Below are 19262 nucleotides of genomic sequence, written 5' to 3'. Positions count from 1 at the left end.
AATATATTGTTAAAATTAATTTGAAATGGGAGGAATGAAGGGGGGTAAATTGGAGTGGGAGACGAACCATGAGAGATGATGGACTCTGAAAAACAAACTGAGGGTTCTAGAGGGGAGGGGGGTGGGGGGATGGGTTAGCCTGGTGATGGGTATTAAAGAGGGCCCGTTCTGCGTGGAGCACTGGGTGTTATGCACAAACAATGGATCATGGAACACTACATCACAAACTAATGATGTAATGTATGGTGATTAACATAACAATAAAAAATGTACTAGACATAAAAAAAGAAAATTCAACTAAATAAACCCCCCAAAAATTAATTTGAAATGTTCCTTTAGCTTTTTTAATATGGCTAGCAGAAAATTTCAAACTACACAAGTAGCTCACATGATATTTCTCTTGGGCATCATGATTCTAGTGCATGGGATTATTTTAGTTGGAGGTACCTCCAATTTTATTCTGTGAAATTTGAACTGAGACATAGCATTCACTCCCACACAAAAGCCTGGTATTAATTATTAAGACTACATAACTTGAGTAATATATGGTGATTAACATAACAATAAAAAAAAGACTACATAACTTGATTGGAAAAAACATTTTTATTTAATTCATTCCCTTTTCCCCTTCTCTGCCCAAACTCTTAAAGACAGAAAGGTCAGTAGCCAGACCCAGATGTAATAAAATTCGTCTCTTCCCTTGCCTTTCAGCTTTGTCATAAAAGTAAGAGTTGAAAGAAATCCTGCCATTTGCAACAATATGGATGAATCTTGAGGGTATTATGCTAAGTGAAATAAGTCAGACAGAGAAAGACAGATAGATACTGTATGGTCTTACTTATATGTAGAATTTCAAAAAGCCAAACTCATAGACACAGGTATTTTGGGTTACCAGGGGTGGGGGGATGGGAGAGAAAAAGTGCAGAAGGTCAAAGGTACAAACTTCCAGTTACAAGTAGAATAAGTTTCGGGGATGTAATTAATATACAGCGTGATAACTCTAGTTAACAATACTATATTGCATACCTGAAAGTTGCTGAGAGAGTAGATTTTAAGTTGTCGCCACAAAATAAAAATTGTAACTACATGAGGTGATGGATATTAACTAACTTCATTTTGCAATATATCCATGTGTCAAAAACTTATGTTATATACCTTACAGTTACATAATTTATATGTCAGTTATATCTCAATAAAGCTGGAAAAAACAGATAAAATTATTTTTTAATTTTAAACAAAATAAGAATGGGGGGAGTAGGAAATGTAGGATTTCTCTATTGGATGCATAAAACCTAAGTATGGAATTTTTTTTTAAAGATTTTATTTATTCATGAGAGACAGAGGGAGAGAGAGAGAGAGAAGCAGAGGGAGAAGCAGGCTCCCAAGGAGCAGGGAGCCCGATGCGGGACTCGATCCCGGGACCCTGGGATCATGACCTGAGCCGAAGGCAGACGCTTAACCATCTGAGCCACCCAGGCGCCCTGGAATTTTTCATATATGGCATGGGGCAGTGGGAGTGGAGCAAGAAATCTGGAGATGGTCTAGTGGATATTATCAAAGGAGATACAGCCCCCCAAACGGGAGAATGTGTGACTCGTCTTCTTGGCCCCATGAAGTGATGCTCTGGAACAAAAAGAAGAGGTTGAGGGGCGCCTGGGTGGCTCAGTCGGTTAAGCGACTGCCTTCAGCTCAGGTCATCATCCCAGGGTCCTGGGATCGAGCCCCGCATCGGGCTCCCTGCTCGGCCGGGAGCCTGCTTCTCCCTCTCCCTCTGCCTGCCTCTCTGCCTACTTGTTCTCTCTGTATCTCTCTGCCAAATAAATAAATAAAATCTTAAAAAAAAAAAAAAAAGAAGAGGTTGAAAGCTAATTCTATTCTCTCCCTCTTCATTTCTTCCCTACACTTCCCCTCTCATTGCATGAGCAATATTTGTGTTGTAAAGGGTCAGGGACAGAATTGGTGTGAAGAAATCAGGGAAATTTGCCTTAGAGAGCGTTTAGGAGAAAACTCTGTACAAGCCACAGACTTTTCTATTTACTTACTTTTTTTTGGTCTGACTTCTATGGTAGAGGATAAAATCCTGAAACCAGTGACAGCCTGTAAAATTCTGGCTCCCAGAGGGCCTTGATCTTGTTTTATGGTATGTGGAACCCCAACAGAGCTGGGTCTACAGGAGCAGGTATCCTGGCACCCATTCTCGTCACTTAAAATAGAAATCACCTGGGGCGCCTGGGTGGCTCAGTCGTTAAGCATCTGCCTTCGGCTCAGATCATGATCCCAAGATTCTGGGATCCAGCCCCGCATCGGGCTCCCTGCTCTGCGTGCGGGAAGCCTGCTTCTCCCTCTCCCACTCCCCTGCTTGTGTTCCCTCTCTCGCTGTGTCTTTCTCTGTCAAATAAATAAATAAAATCTTTAAAAAAAAATAGAAATCACCTGAGTCACTTTTAAGCCACAAATCTCCTCGCTTGCCACCCCAGTGTAGACGGATATTCTGAGAGTTGTCCCTCCCAAGGAAGAACATGATGAGCCCTTTCTACTTTCAGAGGAAGCCCAGTAGAGGAAAGGCCTTCTGCGTATACTGGAAGAGCACGGGGGGCCACGGCCAGTGGTCCAGGGATGGCTGTTTCCTGATCCAAGTGAACAAAAGTCACACCATATGCAACTCCACCCACCTGTCCAGTTTCGCTGTCCTCATGGCCTTAACCAGCCAGGTACAATGTATACATTTAATTCCTCCAGCTAATCCTGTGTGAGCTCCTGCTGGATAAGTACTCTTTTAAAAAAGGCGGGGGGGGGGGGAAACACAAGGGACTAAAGTGAGGGATTGCAGAAAGCATGCTGCTTTCCATAGAAAGGTCAGGGTGGCCTCTATGAGAATTAAGCATTTGAGCTGCAATCTGAATATTGAATCAGTAGTGTTGCAACATGGGTGAGCCTCGAAAACATCGCACTGAATGAAAGAAGTCAGACACAAAGGGCTACCTGTTGTATGATTCCACTTATATGAAATGTCCAGAATAAGCAAACCCAGAGAGTCAGAAAGTAGATTACTGGTTGCAAGGGACTGGGGGAGGAAGAAATGACAGTAAGTGTTTAATGGACATGGGATTGCTATATGATATTCCCTTGCATGGCTGTACTACAATTTACTTATCCGTTCTACAGTTAATGTGCATCTAGGTTGTTTCCCACTGGGGGCTATTAAAAGCAATGTTACAGGTGGATGGGGATTGGCTAGATGGGGGATGGGTATTAAGGAGGGCACTTGTTATGATGAGCACTGGGTGTTGCATGTAAGTGATGAATCACTGAACTCTACTCCTAATGCCAATATTATACAGTATGTCAACTAACTAGAATTTGATTAAATATTTGAAAAGGAAAAAAAAAAGCAACGCTACCTTTCTGGGATGAGGCATAGAAAATCCCATGTGGGATCCCCCAGGGTGACAAGAAAGCAACATTCTCCAGATGGTGTAGCTACCAGATTGTAAAGACTCTGTTATCTTGGGTTTCTGAGTGACTGTGTGGAGCAGAGTATATTTCCATCTGTACAAAGTTTAAAAACAGACACAACTAAGCCATATTCTTAGGGGTTGCATACTTCAGTGGTAAAACTATAAAGATAGGCAGGAACTGCTTATCATAAAAAGATCATGGTTACCTCTGAGGAAGAAGGTGGTTTGCAATTGGAAAGAGCTTCTGGGATAATGTCTACAAACTAATGATCTTACAAATCATTTAATAATTTTTAATCGTGTGATACACTTATGTGTATGCTCTTTTCTGTATGTGTGTTATATTTCACAATTTTTTAAGGTTAAAAAAGCAAAGAATTAAAAAGTTCTATAAAGTGATATTGAACCAAGTGCAAATCTGCATATCATTATAAGGGATGACAACTATCATTTCCTACTGGTGAGTCTTACTCAGTCTGCGTGGCTCACCAGATTCCTGGCTCCTGTCTTTAAGGAGATGAGTCGCCAAGAGCTGAATTATACAGATGTCTTAGTTTGGGATCTCCTAAAGGCAGATCCTGAGACAAAAATTTGAGGGCAAGTAGTTTCTCTGGGAGGTGACCCCAAGACACATCAGTAGGACAATAAGGAAGTAAGACAGAGAAGAGAGGCAGCCAGTAAAGGTTGTGTTAAGGAAAGTTACCCCCATGGACAACTGGGACTCAATCCCATTGGTTACTTCTGGGAGATATCACAGAACATGCATTTCAGAGCCTTCCCACATAAAGGTGAGGGAGCTGAGGTATTTATCCACCAATGCCATTACTTTTATTGCTTGAGGGCAGCTTTCAATGGGCATTAACATCCTGGTATTTGTGACTCCTTCTCGCATGTCCAAGCATGTTCATGTGGCAGGAGAAATACTCTCAGGCAGGGTCACTGGATTTCACAGAAAGCAGCCAAAGAGCAGGTACCAATGAGTGTGAAGAGGTTAATAGCCTCTGCTACACAGGGCTTCCTACAGCTCTTGGGTGCAAGACTTAGCTTAGCATATTCATTCATTTCAAGGTGAGTCTGCCATACAACATGGAGCCTATAGTTAATACAAAAATTGTGCACTTAAAAACTTATTAAGGGGGCGCCTGGGTGGCTCAGTTGGTTAAGCAACTGCCTTCAGCTCAGGTCATGATCCTGGAGTCCCAGGATTGAGTCCCACATCAGGCTCCCTGCTCTGCGGGGAGTCTGCTTCTCCCTCTGACCCTATTCCCTCTCGTGCTCTCTATCTCTCATTCTCTCTCTCTCAAATAAATAATAAAATAAAATCTTAAAAAAAAACTTATTAAGGGAGTAGATCTCATGTTGTTTCTTATCACGGAAAGAAAAAAGCAAAATGACACAAGATCTTGGAGGTGATGGATGCGTTTATTACCTCGATCGTGGTGATGGCATCATAAATATGTGCTTATGTCCAAACTCATCAAAATGTGTGCATTCAATTAGCGTAGTATTTTGTATATTAGGTATCCCTCAGTAAAGCTGGGGGGAAAAGACTTAGTCTGACAGATACTTCTTACATTCTCTATCATCTGGAGTCATGCCTATGTTTGGGATGCCCCATTCCAAGGGGGAGGGGGATTAATCCTGGAGACTGACCATGATGTCCTCTTTGCTGGGTCCCAGGAGAAGGATCCCGTGCTGGCTGTGATCACCTATGTGGGGCTGGGCCTCTCTCTGCTGTGCCTCCTCCTGGCAGCCCTCACCTTCCTGCTGTGCAAAACCATCCAGAACACTAGCACCTCGATCCACCTGCAGCTCTCAATCTGCCTCTTCCTGGCCCACTTGCTCTTCCTCACGGCCATCGACCGGACTGAGATCAAGGTACTGACATTGTCATAGGGGAGCCTCTGCCCTGTTGCAGGGGTGCTCAGTTCATGGAGCCATGCTGCAATGATATCTTAATAAACTGGCCTTGGGTTCTGTGGAGGGTAAAGGGGTAAGTAGTCTATTTCACACTGACTAATGAACTAGAAGACAAACCCTCTCCTGACAAATCAACCATCTACATGACAGTTCTCTCCAATGGCAAAGTGTGGTACAGGTCCTGGGGCCACCGTCCTCCCTGACAGTCCCTCCTGGTGACACCTTTCTCCTCCCCCAGGTTCTGTGCGCCATGATTGCCGGTGCCCTACACTATCTCTACCTGGCGTCCTTCACCTGGATGCTGCTGGAGGGTCTGAACCTCTTCCTCACTGCACGCAACCTGACGGTGGTCAACTACTCCAGCGTGAGCAGGTTCATGAAGAAGTTCATGTTCCCTGTGGGCTATGGAGTCCCGGCTATAATTGTGGCCATTTCTGCTGTGATCAAGTCTGACCTTTATGGAACACCTGATCGGTGAGCTCAGCTCTCACCCTATGCTGCGGACAGTTTTAAGGGCAGTGTTAACGATGATGATTGGGATATCCACATCGAACCCACTCTCCTTTCCCCTTGGCTGTAACAGCTCTAACCTCTTTCCTGATGAGGTAGAGAAAGATGACAGTAAAAGTGTGGAAGGTTTGGGGTGCTTGGGTGGCTCAGTCTGTTAAGCATGCCTTCAGCTCAGGTCATGATCCCAGGGTCCTGGGATCGAGTCCCATGTCAGGGTCCCTACTCAGCGGAGAGCTGTTTCTCCCTCTCCCTCTGCCCCTCCCCCTGCTCATGTTCTCTCTCTCACTGTCAAATAAATAAATAAAATCTTTAAAAAAAAAAAAAGAGTGCGGAAAGTTCTGGAAAGAGGGTATTTTGTGGTTAGGTCCCAGCCTTATCCTTCCCATAATTTGGGACCTCGAGTCCTCAAGTCTCTGTGCCCCCATTAGCGAAACCGGGATAACAGTTGTCCCCATGGTCCCACCCTCACAATGCTGCTCTAAAACTTCAGCAGGACTGTGCTTGTAAAATGTTTAGTGTAGCATTAACATGTGGTAGTGAACAATCAAAGCCTTCGTTGTCATCCACTGACATTTTCAGGAGATGTTGGAAAAGCATTGGGAAAAGTGTTCATTTCGTGTACTTTCTCTGATCTTTCTTTGTGCCCCTTTTCCCATTGTTCCCAGCTGCTGGCTCAGCCTGGACCAGGGATTCATCTGGAGTTTCCTTGGCCCCGTCTGTGTCATTATCTGTGTGAGTGACTATGTGGCTCCAGGGTTCCCGACCTAAGAAGAAGCACAGGGCATGCTGGATGAAAGACAGCATAAGGGGCATACATTTTCTCAGCTGTGTGAATTGATTTTTCCACCTGCTACCAATTCAATACCACATGCAGGGAGGTGGGAATTGTGTGCAATTTACAGCAGACACGGTGCATTATTTTAACTTGCGTTCTGCATGATCTGTGTCATTCCTGCAGGTGAATTTAGTTATTTTTCTCCTGGTCCTTTGGATTTTAAAAAGGAAACTTTCCTCTCTCAACAGTGAAGTGTCAACCATCCAGAACATGAGGTAAGGTGGGGTAAATGGTATTTTCTGACCCCCTCTTTTCTCTACTTATGCCCCATTGGTCCCTCCTACATATCCACACACACATATACCCCACAACCAAGTTCCAGGAACTAGCAAACCCAGCGTCACAGTTAATGACAGGCTGTACTAGCTGTAGTACAGGCTAAGCTTCAGTAACAAAAAGACCCTAAGAAAGGAGTGAAATAAATGTTTATTTCATTTGCATGTCACAGTCCAAATGTGAGCAGTCCAGGGCCAGTGGGGAAGCTCAGCTCCACAGAGTAATCCAGAGACCTGAGTGCTTTCTAATTTGTTGCTCCCCATTCCCCAGGATGTTCCCTTGCCAGTATACCATCCATGGGAAGACGCTGCATGTTCCACATTTGCCCGTATCTCAAGGACTAGACCTTGATCACCCAATGACACCTACCTTCAAGGCAGGCTGGGAAATGTAGTCTCTAACTGGGTAGCCATGTGTCCTTGATAAAACTCAAAAAAGGAAGGATCCAGCACTAAAATGAAGAAGAGGAGAATGGGGGAGGGGAACAGCAATTTCTGCCACATAACACAAGATGCAATAGGTTTGAGAAGGATTTCTATTAAAATATATTTTGTATGATACTGTTTCACAAGATTTTGGACGATGAGGACTTTTTCATCTTGCAGCATCCATTTTATGTGAACATGTAATTTGTTGTTGATTTCATTGTAATCACAAAAATAGTGCATTTGTTGAAAATTTTTTCAAAAGTTTTTAAAATATATAAAGTAAAATCTGAAAGGAGCCAACTCCTCCCTTTCTTTTCTCCTTCCACTTCTCAGGGAAGCCAGAGGTAACAAAGTGTATGATATGTATAATATTTTCCCCAGACCTTTTTCTGGGCTGTGCATTTTCTGTGGAACAGACAGGCATGCACCCAATAGCGTCACACTATGCAAATTGCTCCCCAACTAACTTTTCTCACTTATGTATTACTATATTTTCTAATTAGGGATATATAGATACGTAAGTAAGGTGACCTTACATCTTAGTTTGCCTGGGATGGTCCCAGTTATGCCTGTTGACCCATTGTAATTATTAATTAGCACCACATCTGCCTCAAAAGCCCCCCTATCTGGATAATAAGTTATATGACCCTTCATCTATAAATGATATAATGAGAGAGATAAAGAGCACCCAGTTTTAGAATGCTTTATATATGTACTAATTTTGTTCTACATACTTTCCTAAATACTTTACATATGTTAAAGTCCCATTTAATCTTGGCAGCAACTGTGTGAAATAGGGTTATTATAAAGATGAGGGAACTGAGTTATTGAAAGGTAAAGTAACTTGTCCAAGGTCACAAGCTGATTAGTTCTGCCTTGGGTTTAAACCCAGCCAGAGTAGCTCCAGAGTCCTCACCATTAATAACCACACAATAGGGTGCCCATGTCCATTATTAGCTTTTTCACATCATTGTGTATGACTCCCTTCAGGATGCTGACACTCAAAACGACAGCTCAGCTCTTCATCCTGGGCTGCACGTGGTTCCTGGGCATCCTGCAGGTGGGTCCAGCTGCCCACGTCATGGCTTACCTCTTCACCATCATCAACAGCCTGCAGGGCTTCTTCTTCTTCCTAGTGTACTGCCTCCTCAGCCAGCAGGTAAACAACGACCCCTTTTGTTATTGTCATAAAGAAAAGAAATATTTGGAGGTATGTACATTAATGAACATTTAAATCTATGTTCTCTAAATTTTCATATGAGCTGTGAGCCATGTGTAAACACTATCCATATCTTCTCTACTTTAAGATGTTATTGATTGTAAGATACATCAATTTATTAACAGCTTTCAGAAAGTAAATAATTGCTACATCAAGGAAATATGTTTTTCTTCAGCTTTCCCGTTTTTAATGGTCTGCTATTGCTGGGTAACAAACAACCTCAAAAATCTCAGTAGCCTAAACACAAATATTTACTTTTCTCATTCTCAAGTCTGAAGGATGATTGAAGTTCAGCTGATCTTGTCTGGATTCAGCTTGGCTTGGCTCCAGGATGCAGATCATGTTCAGGTCTGCTCCTTGTGACTCATCCTGAGGCTCGGCAGAAAGGGAGTGGCAACCTAGGATATGTTCTTCTCATGACAGTAGCTAAATCACAAGAAAACAAGCCCGACTGGGCAAAGCCATTTCAAGCCTTGTGGTCCTGCTTGCATCACTTCCACTGATATTCCATTGGCCAAGGAAAGTCATATGTCCAAGCCCAAAGTCAAGGAGAAAGAACCCTCCACCCATTATGAGGCTAAGTATTACACCACGATGGTGTACTATGACAGAGGAGTGAATAATTGAAATCCATAATGCAATCTGCCACACCACTTAAACACCTGAATTCTTAAACACATTTCCATGTGAGGGTATAGTCTCCATACTAATATGTTTTAATAGCTCCATGATGGCATTACATAATGTTAATTTTTCCAACATGTTATTATGAACATTTTCAAGCATACAAAAAAGTTAAAAGAATTAGGCAATGAACACATATATGCCAATCACTTCGATTACCTTTGTAATTATTTGTGTTATCACATGTCTATCCACATATCCATTCTCCACTGCTAAGTCCCTGGTAACCACTATTCTACTTTCTGGCTCAACTAATTTGACTCTTATAGGGATCTCATCTATGTGGAATCAGACATGATTTGTCCTTTTGTGTCTGGCTTCTTTCACTCAGCATGACATCTTCATGGTTCATCCATGTTGTAGCCTGTGTCAGAATTTCCTTCCTTCTAGGGCTCCACAAATAATATTCCATTATACATATATATCACACGTTGTAGGGAAAGTCTTTTTAATAATGTCTTTATTCTCCTCCTGACTCAATGATTTTCTCTTCACCAATGTTAACAAAAAGTTTCCAGCATTTTCTTTGATATTCCAGGTGCGAAAGTGGTTTGGAGAGATCACGAAATCTAAATCTGAGTCTGAGACCTATACACTTTCCACCAAGTTTGGCGCTGACTCAAAACCCAGTGAAGTAAGAGAGCTTGTGACTTACTCTAATGCTTCCCCCCAACACCCCAAACCCCTCTCCCTGTCTTAGTATGAGCTCCCTTGCCCAGCAGGAATGGCAAAGAGCTCTTCCTGATGACCTGGCTTGCATTTCCCATTCTCACTATATTGTTCCTCAGTGACTCTTCCCTGATCACTGATAGTGCTTAAGCTAGCTTGGATATATATTCTTGTTATGCTAAGGAATAGGGGTAAGACATATCACCAGCACCACTACCATCTAAAGTAGAGTCTTTTGGGGGGTAAACTTACAATCACCGATATAGCACAGTGGTCATCATCCTCTGAAATCCTGCTGTCCTGTGGAGAGGTGAATGTAAGCCCAGTGGGATTGGTAGATACCATGGAAAAGAGAGGGACTCCACCCTAGCTGTTCTACATAATTATAAGGGAGGGGTACATGGAATAATGGGAACTGCCTGGGAAAGGAAATGGTCCCATTAGTAAGAAGACCTCTGTGGAACTGAGTGGCTGGTATCCATCCATTCTTCCATTGATTTCACTCAGGTTCAATACACTACCTTGCACCCCTCTATAGTTGTCCCTTATTTGTCTTTTTGGAGAAATGAGAGAATACACTTCTTTAAGAAGGCATGCCCCTAGATGAACAAGATGGGCTCCAAAACTCATAACCCATAAAAATGTTCCCAGTTCCCACATCTGCTAGCCAAGGAGCCTTAGAATGTATTGTTTTTAAAATGAAAAACATTGAGAAATTTCTGACACATTGTCTTCTACTTTTCTTGAGCTAATATGTGATATTCTCAGCATTGGAAATAGTGAGTCACTAAAAACGCATGTCTCCCTATTTGGAGGGCAGAAAGGAGAATTCATTCTAAATCTTTCAAAAAGGACCAAAAGGAAAACAGGACCAGGAAAAAAGGTTTAGGGCATGTCAAGTGGTCAGAAAAAAATTTTATGAATATTAGGTTTAAACATGCCCAATAAAAGTAAAATTATAAAAGGTGCTGGCTGCTAACTGTGACCTTTGAAAGACTTCCCAGATAATCCAAAATAATTTCCAAAGTTTCCAGCACTCCAATAACTGGAGATTTTTTATTATCATTACTTAACATTGTGGAAGTTGATTAAGATGATTGTATCTTTGCAAGTTGGCTATATATATTAGTTACCTGTAAGAAATACATTCACTTTAATTTTTTGTATTTATATCTATTTTATTTTTTATTATGTTCAGTTAGCCAATGTATAGGACATCATTAGTTTTTGATGTAGTGTTCAATGATTCATTAGTTGCATATAACATTTGCAATGTTAATTAAAATAATTTCTTAAGCTTTTATTTTTCTAGGCACAGGATATGATTAAAAAGCTAAAAAAAAAAAATCCCTTCACTCTCCATGGACAAATTTGCCCTTGGGTTAAATTTCTAGTTCTGTTCCCTAGAAACTTGTTAACATTGAAAGGCCAGTTGTGTAACCAGGCAATATTGTTGGTGGAAAAAGTCATGTTTGACTGGGCAGGGAGTTCTGTGAATGAACCATAAATAATAGAAGGGGAATGATACCTTTGGACTTCCTGCATACAATGACTCATTCCTCAACCAGGCCAGGAAATTCTATCCTCATGGGCTGCTGTAGGAGGTATTGGTTTTCTTGTGGGACTTGGGGCTTTTAAACCAAGCTATAACATATGGTTGGTAAGAACTATAGTTGTTGAGTTCTGCAATGTGTCAAGATACTGCAGTAGACAATGGACCTACAAAAGGAATAAGACCAACACAGTCTCTGCTTTCACAGGGCTTAGAGTCTAGCCTTTCTTCATAGACACAAACTAACTTAAATTCTGGAGCAGGCTACTATGTCTGAAATTTTTTCAAAAAAAACAAAGAATTCTTCATCTGGGATTTTTGAAAAGTCCTCCCAGGTAGGAAGGAAAGATGGCAGAGGAGTAGGGGACGCTATTTCAACTGGTCCCCAGAATTGAGCTGGATATCTACCAGACCACTCTGAGCACCCACGAAACCAGCCTGAAATGTAAGAAGATCTGGAGCTCTACAAACAGAATATCGCTGGCGGTTGGTTTCAAGGTACAAAGCGGGGAGCCGTGATTCCCCGGGCAGATATCGGAGGATAAACAGCAGCAGGAGGGAGCCTGTCCGTGGGGATCCTACACTGCCGGTGAGCGACAGCCTCGCGCGTTGGGGACGGGGCACAGATTTGCAGACCAGTAGGCGGGGAAAGGACTTTAGGGCAGCCCCCAGGGCAGAAACCCAGAGCTGCAGGGTCCTGCGAACTGGGAATGGCTGGCAGTTTTAGAAGCACAAAGGGCAGAGACCTGCCCCAACCTGGAGGCAGGACTAGGGGCACTGCAGAGGGGCACACAACCCAGGCCGCTGCAGTTTATAGCAGCACGTACAGAAACGGAGACGGTGTGGCCTGGAGAGCTCGCGGAAGAACAGACTGAGATCTTTACTCTGAGGCAGAGGGCTGGAAACGGTCTCTTCTGCTCTGACTCGCAGACGAGAAGCGGAAAGCTGCCAGGGAAAGCCACCAAAGAACAAAAGCCCCCAAAACTGATTCCCACTGAGCCCATCCTCCGCCACAGGGGGGCAGGGCAACTCTGCCCAAACAGGGTTGCCTGAGTAAAAGCGTGGCAGGCCCCTCCCCCCAAAAATAGGCTGGGAAAACAAGAGGCCAGCAACCCTAAGGTCCCTAGAAAACAGGTGCATCTTGCTTGGGTTACGGTCAATAATTTGGACTCTATACATTCCCTCAAACACCCATCAACAGAATGACTAGGAGGAGGAACCCCCAAAATAGAAGAGACTGAGAGATTATGACTTATGCCACAGATTTACAAATGGACGCAGATATAACCAAGATGTCAGAGATTGAATTCAGGCTAGCAATTGTGAAGACAATAGCTGGATTGGAGAAATCAATTAATGGCAACATAGAGTCTCTAAGGGCAGAAATGAAAGCTGAATTGGCAGAACTTAAAAATGCTATCAATGAGATCCAATCCAATCTAGATAATCTAACAGCTAGGGTAAGCGAGGCAGAAGAACGAATAAGTGACCTGGAAGACAATATAATAGATAAAAAGGGAAAAGAGGAGACCAAGGAAAAACAACTCAGAATCCATGAAAATAGAATCAGAGAAATAAGTGACACCATGAAGCGTTCCAATGTCAGAATTATTGGAATCCCGGAGGGAGTGGAGAGAGAGGACTAGAAGATGTATTTGAGCAAATTGTAGCTGAGAACTTCCCTAATCTGGGGAATGAAACAAACATTCACGTCCTAGAGGCAGAGAGGACCCTCCCAAGACCAAGGAAAACAGGCCAACACCCCGGCATGTAATAGTAACACTTGCAAATCTTAGAACAAAGGAAACCATCTTAAGGGCAGTTAGGGGGAAGAGATTCCTTACATACAGAGGAAGGAACATCAGAATAACGTCAGACCTATCCACAGAGACCTGGCAAGCCAGAAAGGCCTGGCAAGACATATTCAGGGTACTACATGAGAAGAACATGCAGCCAAGAATACTTTATCTGGCAAGGCTGTCATTTAGAATGGATGGAGAGATGCAGAGCTTCCAAGACTGGCAGAAACTGAAAGAATATGTGACCACTAAGCCGGCCCTGCAAGAAATATTAAGGGGGGTTCTATAAAAGGAGAAAGACCCCAAGAGTCATATACAACAGAAATTTACAGGGACAATCTATAAAAACAACGTCTTCACAGGCAACATGACAACAATTAATTCATGTCTTTCAATAATCACTCTCAATGTGAATGGTCTAAATGCTACCATAAAATGGCACATGGTTGCAGATTGGATAAAAAGACAGGACCCATCCATATGTGGCCTACAAGAGACTCATTTTGAACCTAAAGATACATCCAGACTGAATGTGAAGGGATGGAGATCCATCTTCCATGCCAGCGAACCTCAAAAGAAAGCTAAGGTAGCAATTCTTATATCAGACACATTAGATTTTAAACTAAAGTCTGTAATTAGAGACACAGAAGGACACTATATCATTCTTAAAGGGTCTATCCAACTAGAAGATCTAACAACTGTAAATATCTATGCCCCCAACATGGGAGCAGCCATCTACATAAGCCAACTGTTAACCAAAATAAAGAGTCATATTGATAACAATACATTAATTGTAGGAGACCTCAATACTCCACTCTCAGCAATGGACAGATCATCTAAGCAGAAAATCAACAAGGAAACAAGAGCTTTGAATGATACACTGGACCAGATGGACCTCATAGATATTTACAGAACATTCCACCCTAAAACAACAGAATACTCATTCTTCTCAAGCGCACATGGAATTTTCTCCAGAATAGACCACATACTGGGTTACAAATCAGGGATCAACCAATACCAAAAGATTGAGATTATTCCCTATGTATTCTCAGACCACAGTGCTTTAAAACTGGAACTCAATCACAAGAAAAAATTTGGCAGAAATTCAAACACTTGGAAGCTAAAGACCACTCTGCTCAAGAATGTTTGGGTCAACCAGGAAATCAAAGAAGAACTTAAATAATTCATGGAAATCAATGAGAATGAAAACACATCGGTCCAAAACCTATGGGATACTGCAAAGGCAGTCCTAAGGGGGAAATACATAGCCATCCAAGCCTCACTCCAAAAAATAGAAAAATCCCGAATTCACCAACTAACTCTACACCTTAAAGAACTAGAGAAAAAGCAACAAACGATGCCTAAGCCACGCATTAGAAGAGAAATGATTAAAATTAGAGCAGAAAGCAATGAATTAGAAACCAGAAACACAGTAGATCAGATCAACAGAACTAGAAGTTGGTTCTTTGAAAGAACTAATAAGATCGATAAACCACTGGCCAGACTTATCCAAAAGAAAAGAGAAAGGACCCAAATTAACAAAATTATGAATGAAAGGGGAGAGATCACAACTAACACCAAGGAAATAGAAACAATTATTAGAAATGATTATCAACAACTCTATGCCAATAAACTGAGCAATCTGGATGAAATGGAGGCCTTCCTGGAAACCTATAAGCTGCCAAGACTGAAACAGGAAGAAATTGACAAACTGAATAGGCCAATAACCAGTAACGAGATTGAAGCAGTGATCAACAACCTCCCAAAAAACAAGAGTCCGGGGCCTGATGGATTCCCTGGGGAATTCTACCAAACATTCAAAGAAGAAATAATATCTAGGGCGCCTGGGTGGCTCAGATGGTTAAGCGTCTGCCTTCAGCTCAGGTCATGATCCCAGGTTCCTGGGATCGAGTCCCTCATCAGGTTCCCTGCTCAGTGCAGAGCCTGCTTCTCCCTCTGCCTCTGCCATTCCCTCTGCTTGTGCTCTTCTGTCTATCTCTCTGTCAAATAAATAAATAAAATCTTCAAAAAAAAGATTTAAAGAAATAATATCTATTCTACTGAAGCTGTTTCAAAAAATAGAAACAGAAGGAAAACTTCCAGACTCATTCTATGAGGCCAGCATTACCTTAATCCCCAAACGAGGAAAAGACCCCATCAAAAAGGAGAATTTCAGACCGATATCCCTGATGAATATGGATTCCAAAATCCTCAACAAAATCCTAGCTAATAGGATCCAACAATACATTAAAAGGATCATCCGCCACGACCAAATGGGATTTATCCGCGGGATGCAAGGGTGGTTCAACATTTGCAAATCAATCAATGTGATAGAACACATCAATAAGAGGAGAGAGAAGAACCATATGGTCCTCTCAATTGATGCAGAAAAAGCATTTGACAAAATACGGCATCCTTTCCTGATTAAAACTGTTCAGAGTACAGGGATAGAGGAAACATTCCTCAAGTTCATAAAATCCATCTATGAAAAACCCACAGCGAATATCATCCTCAATGGGGAAAAGCTGAGAGCCTTTCCCTTAAGATCAGGAAGTCGTCAAGGATGCCCACTCTCGCCACTAGTGTTCAACATAGTACTAGAAGTCCTAGCAACAGCAATCAGACAACAAAAAGAAATAAAAGGTATTCAAACTGGCAAAGAAGAAGTCAAACTCTCTCTCTTCACAGACGACATGATACTTTATGTGGAAAACCCAAAAGACTCCACCCCCAAATTACTAGAACTCATTCAGCAATTCAGTAATGTGGCAGAATACAAAATCAATGCACAGAAATCAGTTGCTTTCTTATACACTAACAACGCAACTGTAGAAAGAGAAATTAGAGAAATGATTCCATTTACAATAGCACCAAAAACCATAAGATACCTCGGAATAAACCTAACCAAAGAGGTAAAGGATCTATACTCTAGGAACTACAAAACACTCATGAAAGAAATTGAAGAAGACACAAAAAGATGGGAAAATATTCCATGCTCATGGATCAGAAGAATAAACATTGTTAAAATGTCTATGCTACCCAGAGCAATCTATACCTTCAATGCCATCCCGATCAAAATTCCAATGACATTTTTCCAAGTGCTGGAACAAACAATCCTAAAATTTGTATGGAATCAGAAAAGACCCCGAATCGCCGAGGAAATGTTGAAAAAGAAAAACAAAGCTGGGGGCATCACGTTGCCCAATTTCAAGCTATATTACAAAGCAATGATCACCAAGCCAGCATGGTACTGGCACAAAAACAGACATATAGACCAATGGAACAGAACAGAGAACCCAGATATGGACCCTCAACTCTATGGTCAAATAATCTTTGACAAAGCAAGAAAAACCATGCAATGGAAAAAAGACAGTCTCTTCAATAAATGGTGCTGGGAAAATGGACAGCCACATGCAGAAGGATGAAACTCGACCATTCTCTAACACCATTCACAAAGATAAACTCAGAGTGGATGAAAAACCTTCATGTGAGACAGGAATCCATCAAAATCCTAGAGGAGAACATAGGCAGTAACCTCTTTGACATCGCCCACAGCAACTTCTTTCAAGATACATCTCCAAAAGCTAGTGAAACAAAAGCAAAAATGAACTTTTGGGACTTCATCAAGATAAAAAGCTTCTGCGCAGCAAAGGAAACAGTCAACAAAACAAAGAGGCAACCCATAGAGTGGGAGAAGATGTTTGCAAATGACACTACAGATAAAGGGCTGGTATCCAAGATCTATAAAGAACTTCTCAAACTCAATCCCCAAGAAACAAATAATCAGGTCAAAAAGTGGTCCAAAGATATGAAAAGACACTTCTCTGAAGAAGACATACAAATGGCTAACAGACACATGAAAAAATGTTCATCATCATTAGCCATCAGGGAAATTAAAATCAAAACCACATTGAGATACCACCTTACACCAGTTAGAATGGCAAAAAGGGACAGGGAAAGAAACAACAAAGGTTGGAGAGGTTGTGGAGAAAGGGGAACCCTCCTACACTGTTGGTGGGAATGCAAGTTGGTACAGCCACTTTGGAAAACAGTGTGGAGATTCCTCAAAAATTTAAAAATAGAGCTACCCTATGACCCAGCAATTGCACTTCTGGGTATTTACCCCAAAGACACAGATATAGTGAAGAGAAGGGCCATATGCACCCCAATGTTAATAGCAGCAATGTCCGCAATAGCCAAACTGTGGAAAGAGCCGAGATGCCCTTCAACAGATGAATGGATAAAGAAGATGTGGTCCATATATACAATGGAATATTACTCAGGCATCAGGAAGGATGAATACCCAACTTTTACATCAACATGGATGGGACTGGAGGAGATTATGCTAAGTGAAATAAGTCAAGCAGAGAAAGTCAATTATCCTATGGTTTCACTTATTTGTGGAACATAAGGAATAGTATGGAGGACATTAGGAGAAGGAAGGGAAAAATGGGGTGGGGATTGGAGGGAGAGATGAACCATGAGAGACTATGGACTCTGAGAAACAAACAGGGTTTTAGAGGGGAGGGGGGAGGGGGGATGGGTTAGCCCGATGATGGGTATTAGGGAGGGCACATACTGCATGGAGCACTGGGTGTTATATGAAAACAATGGATGGTGGATCACCACATCAAAAACTAATGATGTATTGTATGGTGACTAACATAACATAATAAAATTAAAAAAAAAAAAGTCCTCCCATATAAGCTGCAGAAGGCCACACCTGACGTAGGATTCCAAAATGCTAGATTGTGTCATCCTTGCATGCTGGTTGGAGCTCTTGTCACTAGGGACTTACTAACAAGCTCTGAACAAACCATAATAACCCAGTTTTTGACCAGCTTGATCCAGTTCAGATGCCATCTTAACCCTCCAGATGACTTCAAGATCATTACCATCTAATTATAATAACAAGAAACATAACTACCAGCAACATGACAGATCCCACTGTGCCTATTTAAGGGAAGAACAGAGGTGGCACTCTAATCCTAGAAGCCTCCTCCCCCTTCCTTGAAACACCCCACCCCAGGTCAGCTTGCTTACCAGTCCCTTAATTACCCTAACCCCATAAAACCCTAACAATGACCTAACTGGGGAGAAGGTGCCTTTAGAACATGAGCTCCCCTTCCCTGTTCTCTGGCCATTGAATAAATCACCTCCTTGCCATCAAATACTGTTTTGTTATTTGGCTATTCGGCAAATGGTATTGAGTAGGCAAAGAACCTACCACTTCGGTAACACTCTCTGCCTTTAATCCACTTCTGCTCTTTCTTTCTTTTTTGTTGGCGGTAGTAGTTTGTTTTGTTTCATCCTTACATCTACCTTTAATCTAAACATCTTTTGTGGGGGGATGTTTTTTCAGAGCAAGTGAAGAGAAAATATTCAAACTAGAACATTCAGCTCCACGTGGAAAGTCACACCCATGGATCTGGTTGGCATGGTGAAGAACAAAGCTGAGGACAAGGGAAATCATTACAGATGTCATCCTTGGAAAGGAAAGGTTTAGCCTTTACTTCCTGAAATGTTTGTTCTGCATATTGGGCTCTCAATAAATGTGTGTTTCATTGGATTTCTCTTCACTATCATGTGTTCAGTTAGTGCTTGTCCCTGGATGCCCAAATAATGGCCTTTACAAATACTCCCTGATATTTTGTAAAAAAGGTAACCCCTTCCAAGGCCTTTCCTCACTTTCTTATACTCACTCATCCTGACCCTGTTCTTTAAACTCATCCAGTCCGGGTGCCTGGGCGGCTCAGTTGGTTAAGCGACTGCCTTTGGCTCAGGTCATGATCCTGGAGTCCCGGGATCGAGTCCCGCACCGGGCTCCCTGCTGAGCAGGGAGTCTGCTTCTCCCTCTGACCCTCCCCCCTCTCATGCTCTCTCTATCTCATTCTCTCTCTCAAATAAATAAA

The 19262-nt window shown here is 42.1% G+C and overlaps 1 protein-coding gene across 2 annotated transcripts in view; it reads left to right on the top strand.

Annotated features, from left to right (window-relative positions):
* Nucleotides 1-18919, top strand: part of ADGRE3 (adhesion G protein-coupled receptor E3) — a 48957-nt gene extending 30038 nt beyond the window's left edge. For both annotated transcript variants that reach the window (XM_025863093.1, XM_025863092.1), the window contains 8 exons: nucleotides 2544-2711; nucleotides 5139-5336; nucleotides 5617-5852; nucleotides 6554-6620; nucleotides 6847-6938; nucleotides 8418-8586; nucleotides 9869-9964; nucleotides 18713-18919. In XM_025863093.1, coding sequence (XP_025718878.1) covers nucleotides 2544-2711; nucleotides 5139-5336; nucleotides 5617-5852; nucleotides 6554-6620; nucleotides 6847-6938; nucleotides 8418-8586; nucleotides 9869-9964; nucleotides 18713-18721 — 1035 coding nt within the window. In that variant the 3' untranslated portion in view covers nucleotides 18722-18919. The remainder of the gene's footprint in view (nucleotides 1-2543; nucleotides 2712-5138; nucleotides 5337-5616; nucleotides 5853-6553; nucleotides 6621-6846; nucleotides 6939-8417; nucleotides 8587-9868; nucleotides 9965-18712) is intronic.
* The last annotated feature ends 343 nt before the right edge of the window (nucleotides 18920-19262 follow it).

This window comes from Callorhinus ursinus, unplaced genomic scaffold (assembly GCF_003265705.2).
Source record: "Callorhinus ursinus isolate GAN/ISIS: 27379988/994484 unplaced genomic scaffold, GSC_fseal_2.0 scaffold82, whole genome shotgun sequence".
Classification (NCBI taxonomy): Eukaryota; Metazoa; Chordata; class Mammalia; order Carnivora; family Otariidae; genus Callorhinus; species Callorhinus ursinus.
This window is presented reverse-complemented; position numbering and strand designations above follow the sequence as displayed.